General features: G+C 29.5%; 1 protein-coding gene across 1 annotated transcript in view; it reads left to right on the forward strand.

The window, feature by feature from the left end:
• Positions 1–12,917, forward strand: part of LOC142318305 (ly6/PLAUR domain-containing protein 6-like) — a 305,742-nt gene that overhangs the window by 289,437 nt on the left and 3,388 nt on the right. Inside the window, exons 3-4 of the mRNA XM_075354877.1 lie at positions 9,679–9,762; positions 10,871–11,001. Coding sequence (XP_075210992.1) covers positions 9,679–9,762; positions 10,871–11,001 — 215 coding nt within the window. The remainder of the gene's footprint in view (positions 1–9,678; positions 9,763–10,870; positions 11,002–12,917) is intronic.

Consider the following 12,917-nt stretch of genomic DNA (forward strand, 5'->3'; position numbering starts at 1 on the left):
TATATGATGACCTTAAGTTGCGAACCGTTCGTCAGGAGATCTCTCTAGTCAGTCTACGGTATCAAATTCGTTTGGATCGCCAACCGAATTATTTGGCGGTCAATTTGTTAGATAATACTTTGTTATAATAGTGATTTTTAAAGATAGCTGAGGAACAATATTCTTGATTTGCCTTATCGTTGCAATTAGGTGACTTTATGGTCTGGCCGTACGGAGTACTCATCTGTTTCAATATTAAGTCACAACTCGCTGGGTCTGTGGCAACTCAATATTAATTCAAATACATCTTATTTACTTATTGTTCTATGGACAGATTGTTAAGTCGCTGTATCGTTATAATAAAAGAATAAATAAAATAAAATAATTTTGTTATTCTGATATTAATCATATTTAAAAATTATAATAACATCCAAATTTGTCATTAAACGAATAATTCTACTAACGTTGCGATATTAACTTACTGTATTTTCCCAATGAACTAGTTCCTAATTTTTCAGATTAGTGGAGCTAATCTGAAAATTAGGTTCACCAGCAAGGCATTGCTGGTATAAAAAAAACAGCAAAATAACCAACAAAAAACATAAAATATAACCAGCAAAACATTTTTACTTACTTTTAAAAATACGAAAATGTGTTTTGTTAATCGAATAGCATCCATCTCATCGTCTACACAAGTGTTTAAGAATAACAATATAGAAAGTATTAAAATAATTTATAATAATATAAAATATAATAATTATTTATAATATAATAATATAAAATATATATAAAACTATATATTAACTATATATTAAACTACATTTAGTTTTAATGTATATTAAAACTTTTCTAAGTTTCCGTTTCTCAGAAAATCTAATCATTTCTACAAATTCTAAAAAGTAGCTAAAACAAACAAAAAATACAAAAAAAAAATTACAAACGTATATTTGATTTCATATAAAAAATTATTTTTTTTAAAAAAGCTTTTATTTAATTAATATTAACATTAATAAAAAAAGAAACATTACAAAAACCCTCTAAAAAGTAAAATATAAGAATTAAATCAAATTGAGGATTTTAACAAAAAAATATAATATATTAACAAATATAAAAATGCACTGAAAAGTAAAAAAATAAGTTACATAAATATCTAATAAATAACCAATAAATAAATGAATTATTATTAAATTTTAAAATTAAAAGTAATGAAAATATTTAGTTAAACAAAAGAGTGGCGCAGTTTTTATAATTTATTTAAAACAAAAATTTATTTTTACAACAATTAATCTTCATTTTCACTTTCAATAACGACGCGAGGAGGTGGAAAGGTCTGCTGGAACCTCTCCAGTTGAGACTGACTAGCTACAAGTAACAATCTGGGAAAATGTACCCACTCGCTTTCTTTTTACGTGTTCTCACATAGTTGAAGTTCATCTTCGAATTCTGCTTGTAATCTAAGCCAAATTGAACGCACTCTTTCCGCTAAAAGTTTCATTTTAATTAATTATGAATTTTTATTTCATGAATTCATAATTTCGATTAAATTAAATTTTTTTTTTTTTTTTTTTTTTTTTTTGTCTTCAGTCATTTGACTGGTTTGATGCAGCTCTCCAAGATTCCCTATCTAGTGCTAGTCGTTTCATTTCAGTATACCCTCTACATCCTACATCCCTAACAATTTGTTTTACATATTCCAAACGTGGCCTGCCTACACAATTTGTTCCTTCTACCTGTCCTTCCAATATAAAGCGACTATTCCAGGATGCCTTAGTATGTGGCCTATAAGTCTGTCTCTTCTTTTAACTATATTTTTCAAATGCTTCTTTCTTCATCTATTTGCCGCAATACCTCTTCATTTGTCACTTTATCCACCCATCTGATTTTTAACATTCTCCTATTGCACCACATTTCAAAAGCTTCTAATCTTTTCTTCTCCGATACTCCGATTGTCCAAGTTTCACTTCCATATAAAGCGACACTCCAAACATACACTTTCAAAAATCTTTTCCTGACATTTAAATTAATTTTTGCAGTAAACAAATTATATTTCTTACTGAAGGCTCGTTTAGCTTGTGCTATTCGGCATTTTATATCGCTCCTGCTTCGTCCATCTTTAGTAATTTTACTTCCCAAATAACAAAATTCTTCTACCTCCATAATTTTTTCTCCTCCTATTTTCACATTCAGCGGTCCAATTTTTCAGATTACCGTCAAAATGAAATAACTTTGTGCAAGATTTCTAAATTTAATTTTTATTTTTAATCTTATTAACCCTTAAAGATCATCTCAGTGCAAATTTAAACCATCAAAGAATAAAAAACTTGAGTTATTTTATTACAGATAAATAAAGTATATACATATACTAAACAACCTCATTAAACAAAAAATTATTTTAAAATAAAGCAAATGTCTATAAATACTTATTCGAAAGCATTGTTATAAAAACTGTGCCACGCTTCTATTTAACTAAATATTTTCATTACTTTTAATTTTAAAATTTAATAATCATTACATTTATTTATTGGTTATTTATTAGATATTTATATAATTTATTTTTTACTTTTCAATGCATTTTTATATTTGTTAATATATTATATTTTTTTTGTTTATAATTCTCAATTTGATTTAATTATTATTTTTTTAATTTTAGAGGGTTTTTATAATTTGTTTCCTTTTTTTATTAATGTTAATATTCATATTAGTTAAATAAAAACTTTTTTAAAAAGTAATTCTTTATATGTAATCAAATATATTTTTGTAATTTTTTTTTGTATTTTTTTTTAAGACTAAAAATAAAAACTTTTAAAACAGTAAAAATATTTATTTTTACACATCTAAGTTACATACGTGTACCAAATCTCAATCATTTTCATACGATAGTTCATGAGAAATGAAAATTTTCAACTAAATACATGAATTTGTAATAATTTTGTAATAAGGATAAAATCAAAAACTAAACCGACAATGATTGTTAACGTCTATATGCCTACAAGCGCCCATGATGATGATGAGGTAGAGTGTGTATACGAAGAGATTGATGAAGCAATTAAACACGTAAAAGGAGATGAAAATTTAATAATAGTTGGAGATTGGAATGCAAGCATTGGAAAAGGCAAGGAAGGAAATATAGTGGGTGAATACGGGCTGGGGAAAAGGAATGAAAGAGGGGACCGACTTGTAGAGTTTTGCACGAAGTATAATTTAGTAATTGCCAACACCCAATTTAAAAATCATAATAGAAGAATATACACTTGGAAAAAGCCAGGCGATACTGCAAGGTATCAGATAGATTATATCATGGTTAAGCAAAGATTTAGAAATCAACTCGTTGACTGCAAAACTTACCCTGGAGCAGACATTGATAGCGACCATAATTTGTTGATAATGAAATGTAGATTGGGGTTTAAAAAGCTGAAGAAAAGGTGTCAGATGAATCGGGGGAATTTAGAGAAGCTTGAGGAAGAGGAGGTAAAGAAGATTTTTGAGGAGGACATCGCAAGAGGTCTGAGTAAAAAAGATAAGGTAGAAAATGTAGAAGAAGAATGGGAGAATGTTAAAAAGGAAATTCTTAAATCAGCAGAAGTAAACTTAGGCGGAATAAAGAGAACTGGTAGAAAACCTTGGGTTTCAGACGAAATATTGCAGCTGATGGATGAACGTAGAAAATATAAGAATGATAGTGATGAAGAAAGTAAAAGAAACTATCAGCAATTAAGAAATGCTATAAACATGAAGTGCAAACTGGCGAAAGAAGAGTGGATTAAAGAAAAGTGTACAGAGGTGGAAAGAGAAATGAACATTGGTAAAATAGACGGAGCATACAGGAAAGTTAAAGAAAATTTTGGGGTACATAAATTAAAATCTAATAATGTGTTAAACAAAGATGGTACACCAATATATAATACGAAAGGTAAAGTCGATAGATGGGTGGAATATATTGAAGAGTTATACGGAGGAAATGAATTAGAAAATGGTGTTACAGAGGAAGAAGAGGAAGTTGAGGAGGATGAAATGGGAGAAACAATACTGAGATCTGAATTTAAGAGAGCATTAAAAGATTTAAATGGCAGAAAGGCTCCTGGAATAGACGGAATACCTGTAGAATTACTGCGCAGTGCAGGTGAGGAAGCGATTGATAGATTATACAAACTGGTGTGTAATATTTATGAAAAAGGGGAATTTCCATCAGACTTCAAAAAAAGTATTATAGTAATGATACCAAAGAAAGCAGGGGCAGATAAATGTGAAGAATACAGAACAATTAGTTTAACTAGTCATGCATCAAAAATCTTAACTAGAATTCTATACAGAAGAATTGAGAGGAGAGTGGAAGAAGTGTTAGGAGAAGACCAATTTGGTTTCAGGAAAAGTATAGGGACAAGGGAAGCAATTTAGGCCTCAGATTAATAGTATAAGGAAGATTAAGGAAAAACAAACCAACATACTTGACGTTTATAGACCTAGAAAAGGCATTCGATAACGTAGACTGGAATAAAATGTTCAGCATTTTAACAAAATTAGGGTTCAAATACAGAGATAGAAGAACAATTGCTAACATGTACAGGAACCAAACAGCAACAGTAACAATTGAAGAACATAAGAAAGAAGCCGTAATAAGAAAGGGAGTCCGACAAGGATGTTCCCTGTCTCCGTTACTTTTTAATCTTTACATGGAACTAGCAGTTAATGATGGTAAAGAACAATTTAGATTCGGAGTAACAGCACAAGGTGAAAAGATAAAGATGCTACGATTTGCTGATGATATAGTAATTCTAGCTGAGAGTAACAAGGATTTAGAAGAAACAATGAACAGCACAGATGAAGTCTTACGCAAGAACTATCACATGAAAATAAACAAGAACAAAAGAAAAGTAATGAAATGTAGTAGAAATAAAGATGGACCACTGAATGTGAAAATAGGAGGAGAAAAAATTATGGAGGTAGAAGAATTTTGTTATTTGGGAAGTAGAATTACTAAAGATGGACGAAGCAGGAGCGATATAAAATGCCGAATAGCACAAGCTAAACGAGCCTTCAGTAAGAAATATAATTTGTTTACATCAAAAATTAATTTAAATGTCAGGAAAGGATTTTTGAAAGTGTATGTTTGGAGTGTCGCTTTATATGGAAGTGAAACTTGGACAATCGGAGTATCTGAAAAGAAAAGTTAGAAGCTTTTGGAATGTGGTGCTATAGGAGAATGTTAAAAATCAGATGGGTGGATAAAGTGACAAATGAAGAGGTATTGCGGCAAATAGATGAAGAAAGAAGCATTTGGAAAAATATAGTTAAAAGAAGAGACAGACTTATAGGCCACATACTGGAATAGTCGCTTTATATTGGAAGGACAGGTAGAAGGAACAAATTGTGTAGGCAGGCCACGTTTGGAATATGTAAAACAAATTGTTAGGGATGTAGGATGTAGAGGGTATACTGAAATGAAATGACTAGCACTAGATAGGGAATCTTGGAGAGCTGCATCAAACCAGTCAAATGACTGAAGACAAGAAAAAAAAAACATGAATTTAGCATAGTGGTAGAGAGTGGAGGTGAGTCATATCAAATTCTGACACCGTTGTGCTGTATTGTCATCGAAGTTACATTCATGTACCAAATTTCATTGATTTTCATACGATAGATCAAAAGATATAGTAGTTGCAAGATTTGATTATTCCTAAAGAGAGTTAAATAAAAGCTTTTAATAAAGAATTAAATTTTCACCTTCTTTCTTTGACACAATTTTACATATAGATGGAACTTGCTTGACTTAGCGACAACGCTGATTGAAGGCAACATTTGAATCGTTATAGTTCATGTCTCACAAAAACTATTGAATTTTAAAACAATTTCACTTTTAACAAGTTAGTTTTAAAACAATTTAATTAATTCTTAAACAGATTATTTATTTTAATCACTGTATTTTACTTGATTATAGTATGAATAAAACTAATAACTTAAAAGCCTTATCCTTCTCTTTTTTAATCTATAAAAATTAGAGGTTTTTTGTAAAAATGAAATAATAATACCCTTGATTTATTATCACCCCATATAGACAATATAAGCCATCCTAAGTTAAATAAACTAATTATATTATTAGCAGTAAAATATATCGTCTAACAGATGTACAAGTAAACTTTTTTTTTTCAGCTTATTCACTGGTTTCAATCTACTTTACAGAAACCTTTTAAAATTCCTCTCACATTTTACATACTAAAACTCATGCTTCATATAATTTAATCTTTATCTTTCTTTAAAATTTGTAACTTAAATACCTTCTTCAGCAAGTCGCAAGAGCAGCCCTGACTTTGACCAACTAACTGTAGTACACATAGATGCTGTAATACTGTTTGTAAGCTGAGAACTGCATTCTTGATTCATGTGTAATTTATTCCAAAATTACACTACATTAAAATTATCACAACATTCATTTATTTTGTTTTTAATTTAAACAATTATGTTGAATATTTTGTATTCATATTATCTTATAAACATAATCAGAACTATCCAAAACAAAAAATAATACTTTTTAATAGCTTTGCTTGAAATAAGGCTTCAGGTTTTGATGGGATTGCTTCTTGTCCACTCAGTAGGGATTTGTGTTGGCATCATTACAAAGGTTTTTAATAAGATGCTCTTTTCTGGGTTCAGTTTGCTGGAAAAAAGCTGACAACACAACTGTAGGTCTTTCCCGTCACGCTGCTTTTTCCTGATGGACAGCTTAAACACACACCTGTGTTTATATACACACTACTTAATTTAAAATATTTGTCATTTTATTTAAATACAATAGCTTTTTGTTTATTTAATTCAATGATTCTAACTAAAGTGCACACGCATACCGTACTTCATTTGCGTGGGAGTGGTAGTACTAGCGGCCACTTTAAATAAATTTTTACATTTTAAATATTGTTCTACCACTCACCTGTGACAATTTTCTACCATTCCCCTGTGGGATGTGGGGGTTTTAGGGGAGGGGGCTCGTATAGACCCAGCTTTAATGGGGAACAAATTTACAGATTCAACAAGATGTGCTAATAGAAAAAACTGCAGTAAAAAAGACCCACTGTACTGCCTTCTCATTTCAAAATTATTACTATTTTTTAGTAGTTTTTCCCTCTGTATCACTGCATCCCCCACCCCCTGACCTTTGGAATTGAAAATTTAATATCATCAAATGCCGCTACTATAGAAATATTATGGCCAAGTTTGGTGAAAATCAGTCAAGTAGTTCTGGAGATAAGGTGATTTACATGTCAACATACATATGTACACACATTTTGTTGTGGAAATTTTGATGTCATTTTTTGGTTTTCTGGGGTCCTTAGGGGTCAATTCGTCCAGATTCGGTGGTAACCGGATATGCCCAATTTTGACCGATCACCATACATTCCCTTCTATATAGCTATAGCTGCTATATAGACAGTAAAGTAAAGTGTTAAACCAATGTTTGAGGATGGACTGAAGGATCCTGCTGTGAGTTCTTCTTCAAGCCTCTGACGATCCTGCTGATGATTGGTAAACTTTTTGAGAGGGTTTTATTCTCTACATTAATGAGAGATTGACATCACAAAGGTTACTGATGATAGATCAATATGGTTTCATCCTAGTGGGGCACGGAGAATGCAATATTGAAGGTGATATCGTTCCAAACAGTGACACCGGATTTGTCCTGGAAATTCTCTTGGACATATCTAGGGAATTTAACAAACTTGTGGAGTGAGATTGAATTCAGGACAACCCAGGCTTGCACCATACTTCTGCTGAGGGGCCATCAACAAAAGATGGTGTTCAGCCCGGAAAAGACCACCATGATAATGCTAAAAGGCCAACTGACTGTGATGCAGCAGGTCTGTGTCTCAATGGCAGGTAATCATATTAGTATTTGGGTGTGGTCGCTGATGAGAATTTTCAATTCACGGAGAACTTCTTCAGTGTTCAAAGGGTGGTTCATTCAGATTCTTCTTCTTTCTTTCTTTTTTTTTTAACCTCCGGAACCACAGTTAGGTATTGCTTCAGAGGATGAGATGAGTGATTTGTAGGGTGTATGAAAATGCCATGTCTGACTGGGAATCAGACCCGGGACCTCCGGATGAAAGAACAAGATGATACCACTCGTGCCACAGAGGCTGGCAACAACAACTTATTCATTTTTACTGATTTCAGGACAATTAGTATCCACCATAAGGGTGTCTGTGAGGCAATTTTTTATGCCGCACCAACAGCATTTTTATGCTGCAAAATTGCAAAGATATATTTGCAATTTTTAGAAGACTCTTGAGTCAATCAAATTCTGACTCAACATAATATACCATTGTATAAACGTTATGTAGATGACACTATCATTACATATAATGAAAATGTTCAAAATGAATCAAATATAATAATAAATGAATTTAATAAAACTGATAAAGATAAAATTTACCATGGAAGTAGAAAATAATAATTATTTGAATACAAAAATATATAATAATAAAAATATATTTGGATACAAAAATATATAATAATAAAATAGACAACAAAATAAAATTAGAAATATATCGTAAAGAAACATTAAATAACATAATAACTAATTACCATTAATTTCATCCATGGTCCCAAAAGATGGCTGCTTTTAATTCATTGTTATATAGAGCCATAAAATACCTCAGACATGATAAAACACCCTTAAATAAAGAAATAGCAATTATTAAAAACATTGCTGTTGCTAATGGTTATAATGTCGGCTATAAACAAATTATGAAATAAAATATATAACAAAATTAATATAAATAACAGTACAAAATTATTACCTGGTAAAAAGGATAAAACATACATAAAAAATGAATATACACCTTTTAGTAAAAAAATTGAAAAAATATGTAAAAAAAATGGCTTAACACCTTCATATGCTACTAATAACAAATTAATTAAATATATTAATAATAATTTTAATAAAAAATCATACCATAATGATTCCAAATTTGATAAACGGAGTATACAGTCTTGTTTGGGATGATTGCAACTTGATGTACGTAGGTATGACCAATTGTAAATTTTCTACATATGCTAAAGAGCATATAAATAGCGTTAAAAATAATAAACCATAAAACTCTAATTTTGCCAAATGTAGAATATGATTATACACACAATCATAATAATTTGATGAAAACAGATATTTCTTACAAATATTATAAATACTTCTAATTTAGAAAAATATCATATATGAGTACATTGTAATAATAAAAATTTAATTACTGAACAACAATTTTTTAAAGATTATATTTAAAAACATACTAAACATAAATATAAAGAAGTAATAATAATTTAATCTAATAATTATCTCTTTGATAACATGATTCCGTTTGATTTCATTTTAATCCACCAGAGTATATATATATTCCTTCAATATACTAGTAGGAACAGGACAGTCATGATTGTTTTTAAATTTTAACTATGATTTTTAAACTTTGACTTTAATCCATTAATTTTAACTCCTGATAATGGTTTCCAAGTAAACCAAAAGATCTACAGAAAGTATCAACGTGCTGCTGGTAAGGTGGATTATATTAATTGTTAATTTATTTAGTGTAATATTTATTTATATATATTACAATACATTTGTATAATTACTAGCAATTTTAAATTTGATATTTTTCTTTTAAAACTAAGATTCAAACTTATATCAGAAATATTAAAGTATTTTGTTTTATTTTTTTCCAGCTGGATTAACATGTTATACATGTGTTAACGTATCTGATAATTTGATGTGTAATCAGTTTGCTATTGATCATCCGTGTCCAAAAGGTAAGCACTTACAAAAATTAAAAAGCATTTATATTTCAGAGGTTGGAATTATAATGGATGAAGTACAAGTTCCAGTACAGTCTCAGCACTTTTTACTTGATTTACAGTCATATCTCATGGTACAAAGTCAAAATACTCCTCAAATCTCTGAAGAGTATCCATCTTCCAGCCAATAGTATACATACATGTATATAATTAATTACTAAAGTTATTAAAGTCTTTCTTTCAAATTTCAGAAGGGAAATTGATCTTTCAGATCTTTCCAGAGCAAATAATACAGCTCTGCAGAGAGGTAGCTTTTATGTAGGCAAACAGGGTCTGTAGAACCAGCTGCCAACTCACTAAACATTAAGGTAGGTAGACAGCTGAGAGTAAAACAGGTTCTCTGCATTGTATAAGTGTAATTATTATTTAATATTCAGCATTTTAAACATACTATATAAACAAAACACAGAACTCAAAAAAACATCAATAGAAATAGAGAAGGTAATCAGAATTACAGAAATAACAAGAAGTCATTTGAATTTCTTTCATAAACTCAAATTCAATGCTCAATTATGTGATGAATGAACTCTTATAAATAGTTTTCACAGTTACATCATGGTGATGGAAGCTTACTCCCATTTGAGGAGGCAGTAAGGATATTCAGAAAATTCAGCTGAATATCCATTACTGAATATTCTGATACCAATCCTGTGTCCAAGCATTACTGATGTCAAAGTTAAACTCTAATGTTTTTTGAATGTTGTAATAAAAAGTCACCAAGACAAATTCCACTGGATGTTCTCACTGTAGGCAAAAATGTCATTCTGAGAGAAAAGCCCCAGCCTTTCATATCACATTCCCTATATTAGATAATAAGACAAAAAACATAGAACATTTTATATTTTCTAACTATTAACAGTATGTTTTATATGCATTACTAACCAGTCAGTGACTTATACTAGACCAGAATCTTTTTGCAATATGACATGGAAAATAAACTGAGATACAATCTAATTTGTGTTTGTGAACTTAAACATTCATTAAGAAATATATATAAGGAAAACTTTATTATTTCTTACAAAAATTTGTAATCACATTGAAATACTATATTTATTACTTTCAGGACAAAACTTCTGCCACACTTTACATATCATGGATTCAACAGGAGCCAGTGTAGTAGTCAACAAAAAGTGTGCCAACAGTTCAGAGTGCTGGCCCTTAGGCGTTGGTTGTGTTCTCATAGATGCACAGAAAGTAATTTAATCATAGTTTTATTATTTTTATTCCTAAATTATTTGTATATTTGCTAGATACCAATTAGTATATTTGTTTACAATAAAAAGAACCTTACTCTTGAAATATTATTTCAAACTATTGGATTACAGTATGTTGATGCTTCAGATTCTAGACAGAAACTAAGTCTGACCATTTTCAATCATATTGCTTCATTCACTAAGGAAAATAAAATATACGAGTAGTTCATTGTATTAAAAATTGACTGTTAACACTTTAATGCTGTTATAAAAACTGATTTTTAGTTCATTTCATAAAAATAAATATGTTTTACTAACAGTATCAGAAATATGATAAGTTGTATGATGAAATATATTGCACACTTTTGGGATTTATTAACGCCTAATGACCAATGCAGTCCAAGACAGTTAAAATTTGCTCTTAAAAATAAATAAAACATATTCCCTTAAAAAACAAATGAATGTTATAATACATTAAATAACTTACATCAATATATTTTTAGAAAATGGCTAACATATAATATCTGTTTAAAGTAGTAGCTTTCATCAAATTTAACACATTGCAAAATTTAATAACTTTTCAAAGATAAATTAAATATTTATATATCACTGTGGTAATCTAAAATACAGCTTTCCTACTATGGACAAGTACTTCATTTGAATCCTTTTATATCACCCTACAAGATGTAATAGAGTGGATTAAGTGCAGTTTTTAGCTAGCCAACAAACTATAGCCACTCTATTACCAATTTTAATGAGTGTACAGTGCAAGATGCCCTAGCAAGATTACTAAAATGGAAAACCATTGGTTATTAATGTGGAAAAACTAACAACGAACCATATGTTGGCTCTTGCCGAAAGAGTAAATCTTCCTACAAAACTGGCAATATTTATTCAAAAAGTATCTAAAGCTTGTAGTATTTAATATGATGGTAATAACTTATCCCCAAAAATTCTATATCATATCTGAAAAGCAAAACAGTTCTTGACCAGACCTGATTACAAAAGTATAGAATTTTTCTTAAACCAATTATTCATGTTATGAGCATTAATACATCACTTGACAATTTTGATATTCAGTAAAAAATGTGACTGAAAAATAAATAAATTTAGTTTACAAAATTCAACCCTGGAATGTGGAAAACTGGTTACAAAAGGTTTAATATCAAAGTAAAATGGAAAAGGTTATGAGGTTCACTCCAAAAACACTGGATATTTTTCAAGTTCTTTTCTTTAAATGCTCTTCAAAGTTTCAAAAATCTATTCTTTAATATTTATATGTTGAATCACTTCCCAAAGATACGCCATTTATTTGTGATACTATAATAGAATATGTCTTAGACAAATAAATACCTATTTTTAGATATTTTTATTCTATATAAGTATAATCTTCATTCTTGTTCTGCTCAATCAAAATATTTTTACTAAGCTAGCTGAATTTCTTCGCCAGTAAATACATTATAAGACCAAAAGTCTGATACTAATGTCAAAAAAAGGTGCTTAAAACAAATAAATCACTCAAAAAGTTGCAAAGACTGCTACAATCACAGTATATCACAATAATAAAAATTCAAATACATCAATACAAATACATTTTTACACTTATAAAAGAATATTTTTACATTTTTAATACTATTATGTTAAACAACATAATAAAATCTGATAACATCTTAAAAGTATTACACGAATCACTTTCAAAATACTGGACCTTTCTTTTTGATAGGACATCTTGGAGAAAACTAGCAGCATTTCTGAAAAGAGGAGTTTTAATATTTTACATAATGTAATAATATATTTGATCTATATTGTTTGTTTAATGTGTTTTATTTTTAAAAACTGATGTGATTGTAAATTAATGTTGTTGAAGTATGTTGAGAACTTAGTTTTTATTGTGCTGTGATAAATTAGCATGTTGAT

The sequence above is a fragment of the Lycorma delicatula genome, chromosome 1, assembly GCF_047948215.1.
Source record: "Lycorma delicatula isolate Av1 chromosome 1, ASM4794821v1, whole genome shotgun sequence".
Classification (NCBI taxonomy): Eukaryota; Metazoa; Arthropoda; class Insecta; order Hemiptera; family Fulgoridae; genus Lycorma; species Lycorma delicatula.